We start from the raw sequence: 22,936 nt of genomic DNA on the forward strand, positions 1-22,936 counted from the left end.
TGTTTTCCTGATCTTCTAGCCACAGGGATTTCACTTTCCAAGTGTTTGTGATTCATTTGTTTTTGTTCATTCCCACACTCATTCATTCACTTGACAACAACACAACAGCTGCTGTGTGCCTGGCACTGTTCTGGCCTCAAGAACACCCACTTCTCCTGTGAGACTCTGCCAGGGATGCCCCACACATCCACTTTGGCTGATATTGGATGTCATTGCTTCTGGGAGTATCCACAACCTGTCTGGGCAGGGTGGGCTGCCTGCTGCCTCCTATGGCCTTGATGCTGCTCCTCCCTCTGCAGTGCCACCTCTGGGTGAAACTTCTGTTCCCCGAGCCATGCAGGACTTTGGGATCTCTTGTGTTTGGTCAGGGACAGGCACTGATACAAAGGAGCAATTGGTTTTGCTGGGACAGGCTGAGACTGGTCGAAGAACACTGGCAAAAATTAGGCCACAACAGAGCCTAAAGATGGGGCTGAGAGAGATTGTCCCCCACTTCCTGGCCTTCCATTCCAGCTGCATGGGGAGAACTCGACACTCAAGAGCAACTGGAAGCTGGTGCTGGCACAGCAGCCCCAGAACTTGGGACCCAAGTTATTCTTCTCCCAAGTGTTTTCCATTCCTTTGTATCTTTCTACGTGAAAGACTACTCAGCCCACACCTACTGATAGGAACTGCCCATCTGGGGACATGGATGATGGTCAGACCCTGCAAGAAGAGGCCTGAGGGGTGTCCCATGGCTGTGCCAGGCCTGCATGGAGCACAGGAGCTCCATGGGCAGTGACTCCACCCTGCTAGCCTGTGGACCAAGAAGCCCAGAGGATCTGCTCTGCTGTGTCTGCTGAGCAGACAGCCCTGGGGCATCGAGTCAGAGCTGGGGCTTTCCTGCATGGAAATGCTGGAAAATAACCCTTGGCCTGTGTGGGAGGGCTGGAGGTGTCAGGCTACTGTCAGCTGAGTTAATTGGGGCTAATTGGTTCCAGATTTCTCTCCTGTAAAATTAGGGAGAAAACCCTTGCCTTCCAGGGTTAAGGATGAAATGCAACTGTGTGAATCAGGGGTCGACAAACTTGTTCTGTGAAGGGCCAAGTGATAAATATTTGGGCTCTGTTGCAACAGCTCAACTCTAGCGTAGCATGAAGCAGCTACAGATGATCTGTACATGAATGGCTATGGCCTTGTGAAGGATGCTCTCTTGATGAGGGGGCAGGCTCAGACTTTGACAATGATCTCTACTGGGGTCAGCAAATGACAGCCAGCCACATGTTTCTGTATGGCCTGTGACCTAAGAATGGTATTGACATTTTTAAATGCTTAAAAAAAAAATCAAAAGAAGAACATTTCAAAGCATGTGCAAATGATATGACATTCAGTTTTAAGTGTCCACGAAGGTTTTGTTGGTGCACAGCCATGTCTGCTTACATATAGTCTGTGTCTGCTTTTGACTAAACAGTGGAGTTGAGTTTTCGTGATGGAGACTGGCCCAGGAGAGCTGAAAATACTGACCCTCAATCGGGCTGTTTACAGGAAAATTGTGCCACCAATGAATCAGGGGCTCTCAGTTAAACATCTCCTTCTCCCCAAGGTGCCAGGGGCTGGGAGAAGATGCTGACACTCAGACACATGATGGGTGAACATGAGAGGGCATGAGAGGGTGTGAATGTTGCACAGGCTGAGTATTCTCCCCTGGGGCACAGTTGGGACATTGAGAAGCCTGAGACAGACATAGAAGCCCGCTTCCTGGAAGCCAGAGGGGGTGGGAGGTGGGGAAGTGAGCAACACAGCTGATGTGCTTTCCACAGAACTACCGTGGAGGGAGCACTGGGTTTAGGAGGGGGTGACCTGTTCCAAGAAGGGAGGATGCTCTGTGAAGACAAGGATGACGATAGGAAGGCAGGGTAGTGTGATGGGGGTGAAAAGAGGCAGCTGTGCCGCAGGAGACAAGAACCCTCAACCCCCACCAGCCTGTGCAGGTGGCAGCTGCAGGCTCAGTGGGGCTGTGGGTGCAGGGCAGGAAGTGGAGGAGTCCCCCCCAATCTCATGGCTCCCTGACTTATAGATGAGGAAGTGGAGGCTCTCCAGGGCCTCGTTGACACCCAGCATTTGGCCCAGTTTTGTTCTCTTCCAGTTGCCCACGAAACTTCGGGCACCCAGCAGGCTCCTGACAGCCAGCCACTAGCTGGCTGGCTGGACAGATGGAGGGGCTGCTGCAGGAAGGTGCAGAGAGCTAAGTGACACAACACTCAGCCCACCTCATGTTCCCAGTACATAACAGGCTCCCTCACTCTTATCCAGAACACTACTGTCAGCCACAGACATGGACAGAAACACGGAAATGCAACAAGGGCTCCTGGGGCAAAGATGAGGCCCTTAGAAAGGGACAGATTCTCACAAAGGACCAGTTTCATGACAAACCCTGCCATGGTACGGGTCTGGGGGAGGTGGGGCAGGGGAATCTTAAAAAAAAAGAAAAAGAAAAAAGAAACCAAGTATGAAACAAGTTATTATATCTCATCTTTCCCTAAATTTTGGTTTAGGTTGAGACCACGTGCTAGATTACAGAAGGAATGAACAACAGATCAAGCTTTGATGGAAGAAGATCCTGCTTGGTTCTTAATGCACCAAAAATATTTGAGGAATGCATCAAGATCCCTGGCTCATCCGTTTGACACCCAAATCATTCTCTTTGGGGTTTGCTTGGTTCTTTTTCTCAGGTTTTTGAGTTGGAAAATTAATGCACTTACTTTCGTTTGTTCATATTTATGAATGTAAAGTGTTTATGGCTATGAAATGTCCTCTCGCAACTGTTTTAAATACATCTTGAGGATTCTGATGATATATTGTTTTTGTCAGTGACTTTTAGAAAATCTGTAATTTTGGTTTGTATATCCCCTTCCATCTAAGAATTGTTCGACAGAAGTTTACTTTAAAAAAAAATTTCCATGTAGAGGGGCCTTTAAAAATTAATTCCTAGTTTTATCACATTGTTAAGAATGTTGCTTGCAATATTTTTACTGTTGGAAGTTCTAGATGTTTTCTCTATGACCTTATAAGGAATGAATTTTGTAAACGTTCCATGAATATTTAAGGTTTATTCTCATATTGAAGTGAAGGGTTTGTGACATGGCCACAGGATCTGCCTGAAGCACATGATCTGGCCATCTTACATCCTTGCCTTTTGCTGTTCACTCAGCCAGCCTTGTGCTTTGTGTTTGTAGCTGTTTCTCCCGATATCTTTTATAATTTCCACTTTGTAAAGGCAGTGGCTATGTCGTTTGATGCATATATAGAGACAACTATTAAACCTTGAATGTAAATTGAGGCTTTTGGCATTATGATGAATCTTCATCACATGTAAAGTTCAGAGGCTTGATTGCTACTTTCTCTACATTGGAATTACAGCTTTGCTCCTCCTGTTTCTACCTGCCTGTTCTGCTCATGTCTTTCCTTTATTTTTAGCTTCCTGAACCACTTTGGTTTCGATACATCTTGTTCATAAGGCATGTAGTTGAACTCTGATTTGTGAGCCAAGTTAAAAATCCTCTTCTTTCAATAGGTGGATTACACCCATTTAAACTTAGCAGCACACAGACTCATTCCATCCATCATTAACTCTCTGCCCTCTCTGCTGCTTGTAAGTATGGCCAAGTGACTGGGGGTTGCAGCAATTCTCCAGGTCACTTTTGAAGACTTCTTGAAACCCTGCACCCTTTGCAAGACTCACTTTGCAACTGATTTGCATTGCGTTGGCTCATGTGGGGAGAGAGGACGCACTGGTTCTGGTGGACAAATAAGAAGGAGCCATGCTTAGGCTGAGCCAAGAGGGGAGTGAGTGAAGGGCTTGTTCTGTAAGTGGGTGGCTAATTATGGAAGGTTTCCTCTTGGGGTGATGTTTGCTTCCCTACACAATTCTATACTGCAAGGACTCTGGTGCTGATGATAACAGCCAAGGACTTCTGGTACATTCTATGCAGCAAAACCAAGCCTTTGCACACATGAGGAAAGGTGAGCTCCTTGGGGTGGCCTACAGGGAGAGTCTGTGGTCTCCAGAGCACCGCCCCCTCCCCACAGGCACTACAGCCTCTTTCTACATCTTTGGAGAGGGGGTCACCCTTTCTACCCTGAGGCACCCTGACCCACAGCAGGGGAGAAGGAGAGTCAGAACTGCCCATTCCCCTCAGTGAGTCACCACTACCGTGCAGCTCTACGAAGTTGGGGTGAGGGAGAGAAAGTTGAGAACCCAAGTGTGGGCTGTGGGGGCTTATTAAAGATACAGTCTTGGGCCCCATCCCAGACTTGCAGAATTTCTGCAAAGGCCGAGAAATCTAAATTCTTAAACCAGAGTTGGATGGGGTTCTTCTGATTCCTGGAAGGTGAGAACTATTCCTCTAAGGTTTTTTATTTTTATTTTTAAAAATTTCCTCTAGGATTTATTATGAGTGTGAAGTGTCCCTGGGAAGAAATAAAGTAAGAGAGTATCTACTTACACCCCCTCTCTATTTCTTGAACACCTGGAATAAGGGTTGAGATAGTAAGGGTGAGATGGAGCAAAGAGCTTTGTTCTCCATATACTTAGTTTAATCAGACTGCTTTTCTAATGCTCAGAAGTGGGAAACTTTCATACCCCAGGGCCTCACCAAGATTAGCCGCTCCCCACCTGCACCCCCACACCAGGTGAGGCCAAACTCTACCTGCCACACGATGGCCTTGTTCTGTCAGGTACAGTAAGGCAGAGAGGGTCGCAGAGAGGGTCGAGGGAGGAGAAACCAGGTTCCCGTGATGATGCAGAAACAGGCACAAGAGAAGTCATTGCTGAGAGCTGCTTCTTAGCTCTGCATCCTCACAGGCCTAAGAAGCAAGGGCTCATATGCCCATTAGACACGGGGGGAAACTGAGCTCAGAGGCCTAAGTCAACTTTCCTGTGGGGGGCTGTACTGTATCCTAATGCAGACCTGGCCAGAAAACGGGTGCTCTAGACACCACCCCAGCGGCAGAATGCTGTCACCTGCACACCCCAGCAGAGCTGCCGTGGCTCGAGCCCAGGTGGTGGTGGGAGACGTTTCAGAGGAAGAAACAACAGGATATGGTGACAGTGAGGAAAGACCAAAGACCACTGACAATGGCGCTGTGGACTGAAATGGGAAGCGGGAGGGGACGGATGTGTGTTAGGTTAAAGTTCAGTTTGCCATGACCTTACCTATCTGAGATTTGCTTTACACACTTCCTTAAGTAGTGGGAGTTTGTCTAAGCCAGGGGTCTGCAGATTATGCCCCGCGGACCAAATCTGGCTTGATACCTTTTTTTTTTTTAAAAAAAACAAACTTTTTATTTTAGATTTATAGGAAAGTTGTGAGACTATTATAGCTGATTTCTGTGTACCTGGCATTCAGTTTCTCCTGTTGTAACATGACGATGGTACATTTGTCATGACTAAGAGAACAATATTGATTGATATATAATTATTAAGTAAGTCCACACTTTAATTATTTGGATATCCTCAGTTTTTCTCTAATCTCCTTGTTTTTGAGTCCTTGACAGTTTTGAGGACTGTTCGGGTAGTTTGTAGAATGTCTGTCAATTTGGGTCTGTCTGAATTTTCTCTCCCACTGCCTGTTTTATAAATAAGTTTTATTGGCACACAGCCTAACTCATCCACTATGTGCAGTCGGTGGCTACTTTTGCTCTATGATGCAGAGCCGAGTCCTTGCGACAGAGAATGCAGGGCCCTAAAATCAGGAAATGCTAATTACGTGGGCCTTGACAGAAACAGTTTGCAGATCCCTGGTCTAAGCTACTCTATGAGGGCTTCAACTTAAATTGCTTAATCCAGGATGCATACCTTGGGAGTGGCTACTGCTACCCACCCTGGCTAATTTTATCACTCAACATCAGAAATTTCATCAGTGAGCATAATGAATGTCCAAAGTGGGTTTCCATGGATAGAGATGGTGATGACGTTCAAGACACGTGGGCTGGATAAAACGCTTTGAAGACACTTGCCACCCTTGTTGGAGAAATTCCATCTATGGCCTATTCCTTAGGGACAGGGTTTAAGTTCTGACCCCGAACCAGTCCCATGTTCCACTGCTGGATCAGGGGCTCCAGCTGGGCTCTGAGAGATAGTATCCATGGCCACCAAAGAGGCCAAAGCCGATAGAATCAGCTCCAGGAAAGTTGGGCTCCTGTTTGCTAATATAGTACATCTGATGGAATTTGATTAAAACTTGCATTTATTATAACCCTCCCTTCTCTAGCTACTGATAGCAGCGAGACACAAGATCTATGGGAAGGAATCTGAAAGCTGGACGTGGCGTGTCCCGACAGGGAGTATTCCAGACACATAAAGTCCACTCTGCATTTCTGTTTTAATTGTGCTAAAGTTCACATAACATAAAAGTCACCATTTTAATGTACAATTCGGTAGCATTTAGCATATTCGGTATGTTGTGTAACTGTCATCTCTTATCTAGTTCCAGAACATTTCATCACCCCAAAAGGAAACCCTGTCCCCATGAGCAGTCACTCCTTGTTCTTCAGTCTCTGCCCCTGGCCACCACTAATCTGCTTTCTGTCCCCACGGATTTACCAGTTCTGGGCATTTCTGGGATCATAGGCTATGTGACCTTTTGTGTCTGCTTCCTTCCACTTAGCATAATGTTTTCAAGGTTCATCCACGCCTAGCATGTGTCTTCTTTCCTTTTTATGGCTGGTAATCCACTCTGCCTTGAAAAGGGGCAGTAGGAGCAAAAGCTCACTTGCCTTGTCACTCTATTTTCCTTGGGCTGGGGGAGCCAAGGCTGGTGCTGACCTGAGCCGAGGAGGACCACTGGATCCAAAGGCCCTGTGACATTCCCAGTGATCGGGGTAAAGTGCCCCAGGCCACCTCTTTTTGAGATGGATACAATTCTCTCTTTGACTTTCCATCACAGGCCTGCTTCCAGCCTTTGCTTCTTCGGAGGCCCCTCCCCGCATCTTCCTTAAGGGGAGGGTCTAGAACGGCACGGAAGCCCAGCCACGCACAGGAGGGCCACCCTGAACTCCCAACAAGGTGTCCCCTCATCTCAGCACTCACTCACTCTCTGCTCTTCCGCAGTTGACACCCAGGGCTGCTGAGCTAGACTAGCTTGCAATAAGAACCAAATGACTCCTGAAGACCAAATGGCCCCTCAAAGCCTCAGGGTACAAAGTAGCAGTAACCACAATGCATGTTGGCTCTGCTGGCCACAGGACGTTCCCTCCTCTGACTCTCCCAGCAGGCCTTGGGGGAGAACTTAGTTAGATGCTGGTGGTGAGAACATTACAGACTGAGAGTATAGTATATGCAAAGGCCCTGGGGCAGGAGAGATCAGGCGGCAGAGCAGAGGTGTTGACTTGCTACAGGTTACATAGCAGGTGGGCAGCTGACCTGGGCTGCCTGGTTCCACTACCGACTTCTTGGCAGGGTGCAGCTCTTGGCAGAGGTTCTGCAGGTGGTAAACTCCGGTAGGAGGGGCGTGGTCACACCCTGAGGGGCAAGAACCAACCCAGGTACTTGGCAGAACTGGAGATGTTCCCTCAGAGGCTGTGTGTTCTTGTCATCTCACCCCCGTCCCCACAATCTCACCAATATTCATCAGTGAGTAGCTCTATCCAGGTTACAGGCTCTATAGGTCTTCCCGCAGACTCCGTCCAGAGTCCTACGCCAAATTTTCAATTGTGCGTCCTGAAGGTGCCTAAATTAGAGCAGGTTTCTTAGCCTTGTAATTGCTGGCAACTGGGGCTGAATCATTCTTTGTGGGGGGAAGTGGGGCTGCCTTATGCACTGTAGTATGTTGAATAGCATCCCTGGCCTCTGCCCACTAGACACTAGTGCCAATGTTCCCTGGGGGCAGCATCGCCCCTGGCTAAGAACTGAGCCTTAGACTCAGTTAAGATCACTGTCTTGGAGATCCCTGTGTGGTCAAGGGCTAAATGGGACTCTGCATTCTCACAGGTTGCTGTGACTCACTCTGCCATAAAGGGTGGTATCATCTAGTCTTTCCTGAGAGCCTACCCCATGGAAGGTTCTGGGCCTGGGCGCCTGACCACTGACAAGTGGGCCAAGCTCCCCTCCACCCAGGAACAGCCGGTCAGCAGCCACGATTGAAGTTCACAGCACTGGTCAGTGGCTGGCCAGGTGACTGCGAGCCTCAGATTCAACCCCTTGCCCTTTCCCAAAGACAGGCCACCTCCGGGGACCCCGAATAACTGGTGTCTTGACGGGCGGCTGACTAGCAACTTCAGAGAGAAGCTTCCCAGTGACTCTCCGTCCTGGATAATCGCTAGGAAACAAATTGGCTGCCAGACCCTGTGGTCACTCAGTGCTGAGCTGTGTTACTGCCCAAACAGTGAGGCGGATATGATAGATGGACAGACACCCTCACCCACTGCCCTGGTGCAGTAAAGCAGCCAGAACATTTGGAAAGGGCGGTGGCTATGGCAGGGGTGTCCCGGGCCTGAGTGATGCTTCGCCTTTTAATCATCTCTTTGTGCAAATTCCAAAGAGGCCTTTCTAGGTGCCTAAAATACACCCCATAATTTTACTCCTCTTAGATGCAACATTCCCCAAAATATAACTTCCCTCTTTGTCTAAAATAGCCTTAGATCGCTGCAAAGCATCGGGGCTCAGTGCTTTTACGCAGCAGGCTAGAAAGGCAACCTTGCAGCTCTGCAAGACACGGGAGGGGCGGGAGCGCTGGTGGGCCCTACATTGCATGTGACCACCCTTTCCCTGGCGCCCCTCGACACCCCAATCCTCTCCACACCCCCCACAGACACCCTCTCATCTTTCTGCACCCTTTCCCACTCTGGTGTGGTCCCACTTTTCGCCTTGTCTGTTCCCTCATTCTGATCCAGGTGGCTCCTATAGCTGTTCCCTCAGTTTTCTGCATCTTGCAGCATCCTCGTGGTGAGATGGGAATACCTGTGCCTGCTGATCTGTATTAGGGACTGGGGCTGGGAATGCCGCCACCTCCATCCCGGAGCTTGAAAAGCATGTCCTTATGCTACTTTCTCTGGCTAAATTATTTCCCCACCTTCATGAGCTCCCAGCATCCTCCTGGTCATACATCTGACACCAAAGATGCCAGCTTCCCCTGGGGGGTGCCGTGACCCTGGGTCTGCACTTCCGGCCTGGCCCCGTGAGCCCTAGCAAGATCATGGTGCCTCCCTCAGGAGCTCATAAAGAATCCAGGAGTTGGTGAGGAAGAAGTCTGGGAAATGCTGGGGTCTGGCTTGGTGTCCTCATCCTGCCATGCCCCTGGCAGACTGTGTTGCCCCACAGTCAGGATACAGGTAGCCTTAGGGCCCAAGGCACAGCTTCTGAGTGCCTTCTGTGAGGGGACCCCGCATAGCCCCAGCCACTCTCAGAGCTGTAGAAACACTCCCAGCTGCCTGTGGGACACGGAGCCTGCAAGCCCCACAAACAGGGCTGCAAGTGGAGCCCACCCCGCCGGGATCCTACAGGACATCTACATCCCTCACAATCCTCCTTTCCCAGACCTCCAGGACCGCTTTAAGACCCTATGATCCTGACACCAATTCCGATGGGTGGTTTTTTTTCCCCCACGTCAAACAATTCTCTGACCCCAGCTGGGTGTCCTACAATTTGACTCAATTCTGACACCATCTACCTGAAGATAGTGTCATATCCCACAGGTTACAGGCTCAGTTTCACAGGACTGCCTCCCACCTCCCCTTTAGATGCTGACTGCATGTCCAGGTCATCACCTGTGCTTTTGATCAACTGGCTATAAATTGGAGGTTCCTATGACCACCTCCTTGGGTTCTATTAATTTGCTGAAGCAGCTTACAGACCTCAGAAAACCAGTTTACTTACTAGATTACTGGTTTATTGTAAAAGGATACAACTCAGGAACAGCCAGATGGAAAATATACCATAGAGTAAAGTACAGGGAAGTGGCGCAGAGCTTCCACATTTTCTCTGGACCCGCCACCCTCCCAGCACCTTCACACGTTCAATACAGAAGTTCCTTAAACTCTTTCCTTTTGATTTTTTTTATGGAGGCTTCATTATATGGGCATGATTGATTAAATTGGCTGTTGAGTCAACCTCCAGTCCCGCTTCCCTTCCCTGAGGTCAGCGGGTGGGACTGCAAGTTCCAACCCTCTAATCACAGGGTTGGTTCTATTGGGAACTATCCCCCATCCTTAGGTGCTTTCCAAGTCACTTGACTAACATAACAAAAGACACCTTTATCACTCTCATCACTTAAAAAATTCTAAGGGTTTTAGGAACTCTGTGCCAGAAACTGGACCCAAACCTCAATTATATTTATTATAAATCACAATATCACAGACTCCTACAGGTAGATGTTTATGGATATATGTGTCTATAGGTTGTGGCACAAATATAAAAGCAGAAAGATTTGAGTTGGTGATACAAGTTTGGAATGAAGGTGAGAATTTGGTTTCCTTACATTTAGGAAGGGAGAGCTGAGCAGAAGGTGAGAAGAATGTATGTAGAAAGTAACTGTGGAATGTTTTGGAATGTTCTATGTGTACACAGAGCTAGGAGAGCTCAGCGAACCTTTCCTGTAAAGGGCCAGACAATAAATATTTTCAGCTTTGCAGGCTATAAGGTGTCTATGCCACAACTGCTCTGCTGAAAGCCACCACAGACAATATGTAAATGAGTGGGTATAGCTTTGAGGCAAAAGTTTATAAAATCAGGCAAGGTGATATGTAAATAAGGGGCGTGGCTGTGTGCCAATAAAACTTTAATCATAGAAACAGGTGCTGGCAGATTTAATCTGTGGGCCGTAATCTCCCAACTGTTGGTATGTACAAAAAGAAATCAAATCTCAAATAAGAAAAGAGGCACTAAAAATAAACAAAGCATTATATGAAAAAAGCAGGAAAAAGCAAAAGAGAGTACTCAGGTGGGACCAAAAGTGATAATAAAATGAGTTGTATTTTTGCCAAAGTGGGGCGGATATTCTTGTGTGCTCCCCAGCAGCTAAAACCACCACGGCGGCTCTGGTTTATTTCCTGTTGGGGAGACGCTTATAGGAGAGCAGTCGAACCACAGCTAACACCCTGTGTTAGGTTCAGAAAGTCACCTTAGGAAGACAGGAGTGGAAAGGCGACGAAATTCCAGTGCAGAGGAACCAGAGAACCACCGCATCAGAAAACCACAAAAAGCACTTTCATTACATTCGTATGCAAGAAAACCCGTAGGAAGCATGTGACTTCTCAGCTCTGGGGATGCTCAAATTGGCCACTGCACTTTTGGGCATTAGAGAGCAGCTCTTAAAATAACATTTCAAGATGTCGCTCAGTTCTCCTGGAAGACCAAACTTGGATGGAAAAGTCAACCTTTGTGCCCAGGTGTGCTTCATCAGCGATGGCAAAAACACTAGGACATTTCTGGTTGTGGGTGGGCAGTGACCATTCTCTTGGCTGTGGTTGGCCAGGGTGTGGGGGCGAGAAAGAACAACACCAGCCACCTCTTCCTGGGAGTGAATGAGAACACCAGCTGGGACTACTGCCTGGCCTGCCAGCCACCCCGAGATGCGGACAGCACAAAATACAATCCGTTGAACAGTCAGGTCGATGTGTAACAATAGCAAGATGCTGCCAAAAAAATCTGAAAACTATTTAGGCATAGAACATAGAACATCTGTTAAACTGAAATGGGTTGGCCTGAAACTTATTCTCAACTGGTGTGGTTCTGCCCCTCTGGGGACACTTGGTGATGTCTGGGGACATTTTTGGTTCTCACAACTGGGGAGGGAGGTGCTACTGGCATCTGGTAGGTGGAGGCCGGGGCTGTTGCTCAGCACCCCACAGTACACAGGGCATCCCACCCCAGAGAAGGATCCACTGGCGCCCGATGTTGGTGGTGTGGAAGCATGGCCTTTGTCCCCGTGTGTTTCTGTCTGTGAGGTCTAAAGTCGACACAAGGCCTCATTCATCCTCCACTCCCTCGTGCCATTTGTCTGTTCCTGTCCTTTTCCTGCTCCGAGTTCCAGCCTCAGCTCCTATCCTCCTTTGGGCTTCTCTGTCAGCGCCCCCAAACTACTTCCCCAGACATGCTGGGGAGGCCACACCGGGACAGAAGCAGCCAGAGATTCTATTCCCCATCCCTGCAGCAGCCTGACTGGGGCCTGCCTCCCATGTGGGCTCTCAGTAGCCTGGCCTCCAGGCCACATGGCACCTTCTCCTCCCATCCCTGCACCACTGTATCTCCCTATACTGTCCATTCTCCTGGGATCCCACCCTGGGCTCTCCCTCTCCTGACGATGGGTGACCCCGATGTTCCTATCACTGACCTTCCAGCCAGCCAGCCAGCCTCCAGGATGGCCCAAGCCACCCCTAGCCTTGACCACTAGCCAGGGGCTGAGGGACGACTTCTGAGAATTCTAAAAAGCAGACTGGTGGCTGCTGGGAGCTGGGGGGAAGGGAAATGGGGAGTGGCTGCTAATGGGGTTTCCTTTTAGGGGTGATGAAAATGTTCTGGAACTAGATAGAAGTTCTGGTTGCACAACATAGTGAATGTGCTAAAAACACCAATTTGTTCATTTGAAATGGGTAAATTATATCTCAGAAAAGCTCTTAAACAGAAACTCTAATTGCAAAGGCACACCCCTCATTCCAGAACCTTCTAAAGCTGTCACCCCGGCCGAGTAGCTTTGCCTGTGTGTCCCCAACACTGGGAAGTGGCTGGCCCATCAGTGCCCTGTGGGAGAGAAGGATATAGCCTGGGCAGGTGTCCCTGAGGGCATAGGTCAAAGTGAATGATAATGACATGTGGTTCTAGGTGACCTGGTGCTGATGGAAGGTAATGAGAACAGACCTGGTGGCCCAAGGAGGGGAGAGGGGCCAAGGGCAGTCTGTGGTCACGTGAGACTGGGTCTGTAGGGTCCTTAGAGGGGCTGGTGTTCAGGACTGAAGTTGGCATAGATCTCAGTCCTTCTGGGCCCCCAGAGGCAGACTGGAGGCAGCAGAAAGCTCCGCATCTTATTGTCCCAGGTCACTGACCTGTGGGTGTGTCCATGGCTCAGGGTATTACTATCTTTCAGCCTCCTCTCTCTGCATGGGCTGGGGCATGGCAGCTGCATAAAGGCTCCAAACTCCGGCACACAGCAGCCTCTGGCCACTTGGTAAAATGGCCCAGCTAGCAAGGATCCTCATTTCATTTCTGCTTTCGAAATTAAAACCCTGTGTGCATCTATAAACGCCAGTGGCATTTGTTATAGTTCAGGAAAGATGAAGAGAATACAAGCTTTAAGACCCCCACCCTCAGCTTGGACGCTGATGTCTGGGACTGAGGAAGAGGTGCATGCCCTGGGCACACAGTTTGTGGCCAGCCCAGTGGCAGATGCGTGGGCTGCTGCATCTGGAGTGGTGAGGTTCTCTGAGGGTACCTGGGACGAGTGACAGATCCCAATGCTTAGGAAGGACCCCAGCCCGCTCACCGCCCTGGCAAGCCTGCCGTCTGCACCTTCAAGTATTTCTGCACTCAAATAACAGTCCCACACACGTGGTGTTTTGGGGGGAGGGTGATTCAGAGGACAGGTTGCAGCACACTGAGCACAGCCAAGTGACATCGAGTGAAACTATGACAGTAGCAGTTAACTGCAGCAGGCGACGGATCAGCTGATTAGAACCAGCTTTCCACAGTGGCCCCTTCCTGTTTTCTGGTCAGCATTGCACAGTGAGGCTGCAACCCGCGTCCGGGGGGAGCGCTTGGTGACAATCAAACCTCAAAACAACTCAACTTCTCCTTTCTTGGAGTTGAGAAAAAGTCCCAGACGCTGCTAATGGTGCCGATCTTCAGCTGAGGTGAGAGCAAATCTTTCACAAAGATGGAGGGAGGTACCATGAACTCAGGCTTGAGCTTCGGCTGGATTCCATCCCTGGTCCATTCATGGCTGCCTGCGGTGTGGCGTGGGGAACCCAGACTAGACTAGGTTGTGTCACCCTCTCCCTCAAACATGTCCAAGTCCTGATCTCCAAAATCTGTAAAAGGGACTGTATTTGGACATAGGGTCTGTGTAGTAATCAGGGTGAGGATCTCGAGGTGAGATCATCCTGAATTTACAGTGAGCTCTAAATCCAATGACAGTGTCCTCATAAGAGAAAGAAGACTAGAGACACAGATAGATGGGGAGAAGGCCACGTGGAGACAGAGGAAGAGGTTGGAATGATATGGCCACAAGCCAAGGAATGCCAGTGGTTGCTGGCAGTCCCCAGAAGCCGGGAGGCCTGGGACCCATTCTTCCTCAGAGCCTCCAGAAAGAACTAACACTGCCTACTCCTGGATTTTGGACTTCTGGTCCCCTGAACTGTGAGAGAATAAATTCCTGTTATTTTAAGCCCCCTGGTTTGTGATGCTTTGTGATGGCAGGTCCAGTACATTTTCACATCAGTGTGCACCTCTGTGGCTATGTTTCCTCATCTTTAAAATGAGCAGAGCTGTAATAATGACTCAGAGAAATGACAGATGGAAACAATGGCACCTGAAGCCTGACACCCAAGTGGGCTCGAAGGCTGATAACGAATTATTCCTAATATTAGGAAGTACCTTTTGGCTTAGCTCAGAATGGCTGGGAACTTACTTATGGACAATTTGTAAATGGTCAGTACCTGAAAAAAATGGTGACTGGGTCTCATGGGATCACAAGCTGTGACTCTAAGATAGCGGGGAGATTCTGCTCCCAGAGGACACTTGGTGATGTCTGAGGATATTTTTGGCTGTTATACTGGGAAGAGGCGGGGGCTACTAGCATCTGGATTGCTGCTCAGTACCTGCAGTGCCCAGAACGGTCCCACCCCAGAGAGTGACCTGGCCCCAGACACCAGAGTGCCTCGACTGGGAAGCACAGCTCTAAACTAAAAAGACCTACTTTCTTTCCAAAATGTTGCCCCAGGAAGCATGTTTATGGTCCTAACATGGATTTGGCTCAAGCCAGTTTTGGAAGCCAGTGTGGGCACCGCCCTCCAGCAGATCTTAACCACTGGGGAAATTTGGCCTTGCCAGCTCTCGCCGAGGCTCGAGGGAGGCAGCCAGGCGTAGTCAGAGGCATCTGACTCACATGGAGGGTGACTAACGGCCCTCTAAGAATGTGCCAGGATCCCTTGGGGCAACTTCAGGGGAGGAGCAAGGAGGCCCGTGGGAGGCACTGTGGGCCCCCAGGATGACTGCTGAGCTGGGGTGGCACTCAGGAAAGAAAGCACCAGACACCACCAGCTGTCGCTCAACGGCGGGTGCTGTGGGCTGACTTGTGTCCCCAAAAAGAAACGTCCACACTCTAACCCCCCCGAACCAGTGAACGTGGCCTTAGTTGGAAATGGGGTCATTGCTGACGTAATTAGTTTAGATGAGGTCATCCTGCATTAGGGTGGGCCCTAAATCCAATGACTGGTGTCTTTATAAGAAGAGAAGGCCATGTGACGACAGAGGTAGAGGTTGGGGTGATACAGCCACAAAAGAATGCCTGGAGCCCCCAGAAGCAGGAATAGACAAGAAGGTTCCTCCCCTAGAGCCTCCAGTAGGAGCATGGCCCTGCCAACACCTGGCCTTCGGTGCTGTGAGAAAGTATAGTAGGCCTTCCAAATCTATGGGGTTTCTACCTGGGATTCAAGCAACCGAGGATCGAAAATATTAGGAAAAAAAATCCCAGAACGTTCCAAAAAGCAAAGCTTGAATTTGCCACATACTGAGCATTTTGCTGAATCTATGTGAATAAGTGATGTGTAGGCATACCTGGCTGCAGCCTATGTGCAGATACAGGTTATCTGCAATTACTACACCATTTCACGTAAGGGGCGAGAGCATCTGGGAATTTTGGTATCCGAGGGGGGACTAAAACCAATCCTCCATGGATACCAAGGGACAACTGTAAACTGTTGTTTGAAGCCCCGCAGTCTGTGGTACTTGAATATGGCAGCCACAAGAACCTCATCCAGGTACCCTGGATGGTCCCCAGCTAGAAAAGGAAATGACGCCATGGTGCCACTCCTGCCTCCTCACTGTGTCTTGTTGAGATCTTGGGCTTGGCATCCTTACCAAGCACAGGCACAACCATCTGCCTACCTGGTTCTGAGGGGTGAATGACCACTTGGTAAACATTGAGTCTGCCCTCTGGTTCATGTTCTTAATTTCTGACATCATTGACAGTCTGCACCATGTAACCTGGGACTGCAGTGCCAGGCACCAATGCATAGGTCTACAGCACCTGTTGCGGCCCTTGGCCCTTGTTGAGAAGACAGTGCGGCCATCAGTGGCTTTATAAGCAGCTGAGTTTCAGAGCTGGGATAAAGCCAAATCAAATCTGGAATACCTTTTTTAGCTCCCATGTCACAAGGCCCTCCATGTGGCCCAAAAGACCATGAATGACCTGACTGTCACCTCTGTCCCCACCACCTCCCACTCTGCTTGCTCACCCCATTCCAGCTCCTTTTGTGCCCTCTGGGGCCATTGCCTTTCTTCCAACACCAGCTGTGGTCCAGCCTCCCGGCCTTCGCACTGGCTGTGCCCTCCTCCAGACACTGCACAGCTCACCCCATCTCTTCCCAGGCCCAACTCAGCATCACCTTCTTACCTCCTGCCCCCTCAACTCTTCTTCATCGGACCTGCTGGCTGTTCTTTGTACAAGGTCCGTTGTTTATTTCTCTGCCTGCTTCCTCGTCCCTGGGGTGACAGCTCTGTGTGGGCAGGCCTTTGTCTATTTAGGCCACCACATAGCCCAGTGCCTAGATGGTGCCTGGCATATGGCAAATGTGTACATGGAATATTTGCAGAATGAACAGATAGAATAGAACAGGAAACGCATGCATGGTACACAGCATTAAAGAGAAAAAATGTCCATTCTGTGGCTGGGTTATTCAGTCGTAATATTTGCACAAAAAATGACAATTAATCTTTATAGGAGAAGACAGAAATAGGCTACCTATGTCAGTACAGGGCCAGGCTGTGCAGCCCCAATGGATTTCTTGCTGATGATCTCAGAGATCATCAGGGAGGAAGAGGAACTGAAGAGTATTCAGGAGGCGCAGCCTAGATGTGATTTCAGTGAATTTGCACAGCAGCCCTCTGAGGCGGCTGCATTAGGCCCTCGGCTTGGGGAGATGAGCAGAATCTGGAGGTCAACACTCCAAGATTGGTGAGACCTCCACACTCCCAACCCTGCAGAAAGGGGGTCTGAAGTCCTATGGATAGACAGACTGTGGCACATCCAGATAATAGGTTGTTACTATGCAAATGAGGTCTCAAGCCACAAAAAGACATGGAGGAACCTTACGTGCATATCTCTGAGTGAAAGAAACCAATCTGAAAAGGCTACAGACTGTATGATTCCATCTATATGATATTCTGGAAAAGGTAAAACTACAGACAGTGAAAAGATCAGTGGTTGCTAGGAGTTAGGGGGAGGGAGGGATGAACAGGTGGAGAACAGGGGATTATAGGGCAGGAGAACTACTCCGTATGATACTGCAACAGTGGATATGTACATTTGTCCAAACTCACAGAATGTACAACACAGGGTGAATCTTGAACCCGAATGTAAACTATGGACTTCAGTTAATAATATGTCCATATTGGCTCATCATTTGTAACAAATGCACTAATGGCAGCCGGAAGTATGGGGGTGAGCAGGATATATGGGAACTCTGTACTATTTGCTCAATATTGCTACAAACCGAAATCTGCTCTAAGAAATATGATAATTTATATTATTATAGTTAATAAAACTACTTAAGTTTATCAAAATTACTTGTGTATTATTATTTAATTATTATAAAATCTTATTTAAAAAAGAAAGAAAGCAGAGTCCTAGATGCCAAGCTCAGGGGCGTACACCTCTGGGCCCACATATTATCCCTTCTGTTACCAAGTAATGACGGTTACACTGTTCTGACACGTGGATGCCTCTTTTCTTAAGAGCCGGAGAGGGAGGGACACTGTGGTCACTTCTGCTGCCCCGGGCCCAGGAGGCTCACCCACAGCAACACATCAATGGCTTCCATGGGGTTTGGCCAAGAGGGACACTGGACAGAAGACAGGGGGTGCTTCCTACCCTGCTGACTCTACAGTGCTGCCAGGTGGCCCCATTTCCTTGCTTCAATGTCCCCCGGGCCTGCACTATCCCTTGCTGGCTTCTCCACACTGCAGCCCTGCCAGAAGTGCCCCATCATGAACTGCCTGGTTTGGATATGCCATCCTTTTCTTTCTGGGACCTAGAGTATAGATTGCTGCCTCCTAGATGGCAAGAACATATTAATCAGGTCCTTTTGTTTTCTATAATCTGATGCTTTGACATCTGGGGCCTGGCTGACCCTGGAGGGACTGCCAGTTCCCCGGGCTTAGCCAATTCCCACAGAGGGCAAAGGACTTGCCTGTGAGCACATAGTCCATATGCAAACCGACCCAGCCAGAGACCACACTCCCACCACCTCCTCTATTAGGCTCTCACTCTCAGGACTCCCATCCACCTGCCCTGATACCTCAGGGCCAGGTACCAGACAGCCAGGTACCCTATGCCCCAGAGCCAAACCAGCCAATACTAAACCTACTCATCTGCCTCATGCATTTCTTCCTATGAAAACCACAACAGGGACTTGGTTTCCTGTGTTTTTTTTTTCTTGCCCATGGTTTTCCCTCGCTCCTGCTATACCTCACTGACTCGGGTGCTTTCCCGCATGGGGCCACGCGGGATATAGAGCCTCCTGTTTCTAGGGAACTGTGAGTATAACAAATTCTTCATGACAGACATGATAATAAAATGCATGTGGTAAGGCAGAGGGCCCCTCCTGCCAACTGCCCCACTCACCTCCAGCACGGGGCCGGCACCCAGGATGGTCCTCTCGACGCCGCTGGCGTAGCCCTTCTGGCTCAGGGCGGTGAGGCAATGGATCAGAAAGTTGGTGGTCTGCGTCTTGCCTGAGCCGCTCTCTCCTGAGATCACGATGCATTGGTTGACGCGTTTCCGGAGCATGGCGTAATAGGCCACGTCAGCCAGTGCAAACACATGTGGCTCCAGCTTGCCCAGCTGCTGGTTCTCGTACATCTTCACGTACTTGGGGTTGTAGATGGGGAGGAATTTGAAGGGGTTGACAGCCACGAGGATGCTTCCTGCGTACGTGTAGATCTTCTGTTGTAGGAAGCGGTGCTTGAGGTTCTTCAGGAGGTTGGCCTCAGTTAGCTCGGGGAGGTTGCACAGGTCATCAAAGTCTGCCTGCTGCCGGGGCAGGAGGCCACGCTCCACCAGGCGCCGGGTGGCTGTGGCCTGGGATACCAGCTGCATGTGCACATACTTGATGGCCCCGTCTGCGTCACGCTCCTGCAGCAGGAAATAGTAACCATCCTCTTGCGGATGCTCATCCTGCGCCCGTCGTGGCCATAGCAGTACGCGGTGCACGGGTGAGTCGTTGGCGTCCAGCACCCACTCCTCTCCACCTGTCTCCTTGACCTCCACCAGCACATAGCGCTTGGTGCCATCCAGCTGCAGGCTGGTGATGGCGTCCTGGATGACGTCGGACGTGGTGCTGTCCTTGGTGGCCGTCACACAGCACGAGGCCTGGTTCTCGCTGGTGGCCAGCTGTGGGTAGATGTGCAGGTGGTAGGCCGCCTGCCTCCGGCAGCTGGAGCTGCCCACCTCGTTCATACTCATCCTGCCGGCAGCCTGGCCTCAGCATGCCTCCCAGGCTCGGGGCGCGCGTCCTGGAGCTGGAAGGGAGAGGGTGGCACGGTCAGAGTGGTGGGGGGTAGTGGTAGGGGATGCTGCCACCCGCCCACGATGGACAGCCTCAGACCTGAGGCCAGTATCCCTTGCCTTCGTATCTCGAAAGGGCGAAGTGTGGGAAGAACTTCTATCTGTCCTTAAATGTGACTGAACTCTGACCCAAGGATTATGGCTCTTGCAGAGTGACAGCACCAGACTACCCCCACCCCCTGCCCAAGATCAAACCTTTCCCATGGAGTTTGCTCAATTCCAGCCCCCATTCCTCCCACCTAAGGTCAGCCTCTCAACCCACAAGTCCAATGGTCACAGCCATGTCTCACCTAAGTCTTTCCCGACCCATATCCTTCCTGGCCTCTTCTCTTGGATAAAACATCTCCAGGCAGCTCCCCAAGCAGATGAAGATTCAGCCCCACAGGTTACATCTCCCCAATACAGCAAGGGCAGCAAGAGCAATGGCTGGGATAAGCAAGAACGAACCTGCCCTGAAACTCAGGGACCCCAAAAACAACAGGGTCCCTAAAACCCTAACGAGGAGGATGAAGTCTGGGAGAGCTCCCTCGCCAAAACACGCTAAAGAGAACTTCTCAGAGTGCGTTTGTTTCTAGAACCTACGATCCCAGTCACCTGCGAAGTCCTCCCAAGGTCATGAGAAACAAGGAGAGACAGAGGAGGCGTCCCAGACTGGAGGAGACATGATGACTAAACACAACAGGGTTCCCTGGATGGGGTCCTTGACCAGTGGGAGGACACGGATGGAAGAACTGGTGACATCCGGATGACGTCAGGTTGGTTAACAGCAGTAAGTATCAATTTCTTAGGGTACAAATGTGTCTGGTAATGTAAGATGGTCATGATAGGAGAAGGTAGATGAGGGGTACTAGAGTCTATATTACCTTTGCAACTTTTCTGTAAATCTAAAATGACTCCAAAAGAAAAAGGTTATTTTTAAAAAATGTATTTGCTTCTGAAGACATTGAGGGGAAAAAGAAAATGCAGCCAATGTTGGCGACAGCCAATTTCGTGTCTTGGAGCAAGAGGCATAAATGCGTGTGGGTCTCATGCAGGCTCACTGCGATACAAAGATGAACCAGACCTTGGCTCAAAGCCCAGTGGGAGAAACTGACATGCAAACAAATGTGAGAGCACATACATAGGCACATGTGTGTGAACATATACTCTCATATGAACACACCCACACTTGTGCACAAACGCAAGCACATATATGAACATGGACACATGAACATGCAGTTTTGTGACACACCCATGCTCATGCATGCTCACATGCACACACATGAAAGTAAACATGAACACATGTGTGCATAGCACTTTCACATGAACATATATATGCATAGAGCCAGGGCTTCAGGCAGAGCCATCCCTCTGTGACCTGCATTCATAGAGACATGGCTGATGCATACCACGACTTCTAGAGGTGCGATCCAGCTCACAGGCTGGGGGCTTTGTCTCACTCAAGCTGCCTGGACGTGGACAGCGAAGAGGTCACACAAATGTGCCTGCTTTCTCTTTCCAGCAGATACCAACTCAAGCAAGAGGCCATCAGAGCCCAGTAATGTGATCCAGATCCTAAGGACTCTGCCACCTGCCCTGATGAGGGTCTGGATGGAGCTTGGACAGGTTGAGGGCTGTGCAGCCAGCTGCACTCTGGGCTACCCCCCATCCTCCAGGGAAGAAGAATCATCAGGTGCTCTTGAAGCGCCACCGTGAATAGAGGCATGTAGGGTACATCTGCAGCTCTGGGCCCCTTGGTAGGGGAAGCAGGAGACCCCATGCTCAGAGACTGGGGGGTTGGGGGGGCTGTAGGGGGGCTATTACAGGACTAGTGATGCTCACCCTACCCCAGGCCAGGAGGAAGTAGATAAGGCTTACTCAAGGCAACTGCTTACTGCCAGGGCTGCAGGGAGCACGGCAGTCAAAGGGAAGGGACAGGGCCAAAAGCAGCTGGGGCTGCTGTAGGAGTTCCTGCAGGGTCCACCTGACCACCTTGCTGCATCTGCCTCACAAGCCATCAGAGCCCATCCTGGCCCACCATGTCTGCATCCTGGGGAATTCCTCTGCTGGACCTGTGTGGGTAGCCCTCCCCACCCAGGGCTCACCTGGCCGTTCTCCCCAGGGACCAGCACTCTCTTCCCAGAGTGGCCCCCTTTATCCCCTTTTCCTAGGAGTTCGCTGCGGAGGACCCTCCCATTGAATAGCTCATGTGCCTTAGAACCAGAGATACTTATAGATCTTTCTTCAGCCCAGGGCAGAGCCCAGTAACTTCTTTGTTTCCACGCAGCCTAGAGCCAACCCTTTCCACTCCCACCTGGCCACCAGTCCACTCTCCCATCCCATGCCATGTAAACCACTGCACCCTCCTCCCAGAAGATGCCACCAAGCACCACTAGTCACACCTGCTGCCAGTGGCCTCTCCCAGTCCTGCTCACTTGCTCTGCAGCCCTGGAATGGGAGCATCACCTGGACCTGACTCTGTGCAGGGGCCTCTCCCACCCTGTTCCCTAGGATCTGTGCTCCCACCAAGGATACCTGCCCCACTTCCAACCCATCATGGCCACCTCTCCCTGACCTGCCTCAAAGGCCTAAAAGGCTTGTTCTCTGCTCCTCCCACTGACCACATCCTGTCTGCTGTCATCATATCCCCAGAACTGCTGTCTCTTCTCACCAGCCAGTCAGGAGGGGCTCCCGTGGAGCCCCTGGACGCACTGGTCTAGATGTGGGTGTCCCAGCACAAAGCTACTCAGGAGTGCCCCATGGCCAGCCCTCAGAGCCCTTGGTTATCAGGCCCAATACAGCACAGCCATCCCTTGGTCCCCACACTGGCTGACTGGCACGCTGCAGCTACTCCCCGCCCAGTCCAAGCCCAGGTTCATAGGCCAGACCCTGCAGGGCCTCTCCAGCCCAGTCAGGGAGAGGCTTCCCAAAGCCCCTGACCCACAGGAAGACATCTGGTTCTCCAGCTGGGGGACATCCCCAGCAGGCTGGCCATCCACCCACCTAAACTCAGATCCGGTCCTCCCTTTCTCGCATCCGCATCTCAGATGAGTTTCAGCCCCACACTGCTGCCTCCTCCCAGTGCAGTCCTTGTTCTCAGGATGGAATGCCCCTCAAACCCCTCCACCAGATCCCAGGCAGCTCTGCTCCCAGTGCAAAAATCTTAGGGTGCACTCTTTCTGGCCCAGTGTCCTCTCATTCCA

The 22,936-nt window shown here is 50.4% G+C and overlaps 1 protein-coding gene and 1 long non-coding RNA gene across 2 annotated transcripts in view; both read right to left on the reverse strand.

Annotated features, from left to right (window-relative positions):
* The window catches only part of MYO9B (myosin IXB), a 77,733-nt gene that overhangs the window by 45,490 nt on the left and 9,307 nt on the right, over nt 1-22,936 (reverse strand). Inside the window, exon 2 of the mRNA XM_011366859.1 lies at nt 18,813-19,708. Within this exon, the coding sequence (XP_011365161.1) occupies nt 18,813-19,652 (840 nt within the window). The 5' untranslated portion in view covers nt 19,653-19,708. The remainder of the gene's footprint in view (nt 1-18,812; nt 19,709-22,936) is intronic.
* Nucleotides 124-18,803, reverse strand: LOC111744037. Its single transcript, XR_002781989.1, has 4 exons — nt 17,893-18,803; nt 14,288-14,293; nt 5,963-5,969; nt 124-135 (listed from the first exon to the last, which is right to left on the reverse strand). It is a non-coding gene; the product is annotated as an uncharacterized LOC111744037 (long non-coding RNA).

Source organism: Pteropus vampyrus, unplaced genomic scaffold (genome assembly GCF_000151845.1).
Source record: "Pteropus vampyrus isolate Shadow unplaced genomic scaffold, Pvam_2.0 Scaffold126, whole genome shotgun sequence".
Lineage (NCBI taxonomy): Eukaryota > Metazoa > Chordata > Mammalia > Chiroptera > Pteropodidae > Pteropus > Pteropus vampyrus.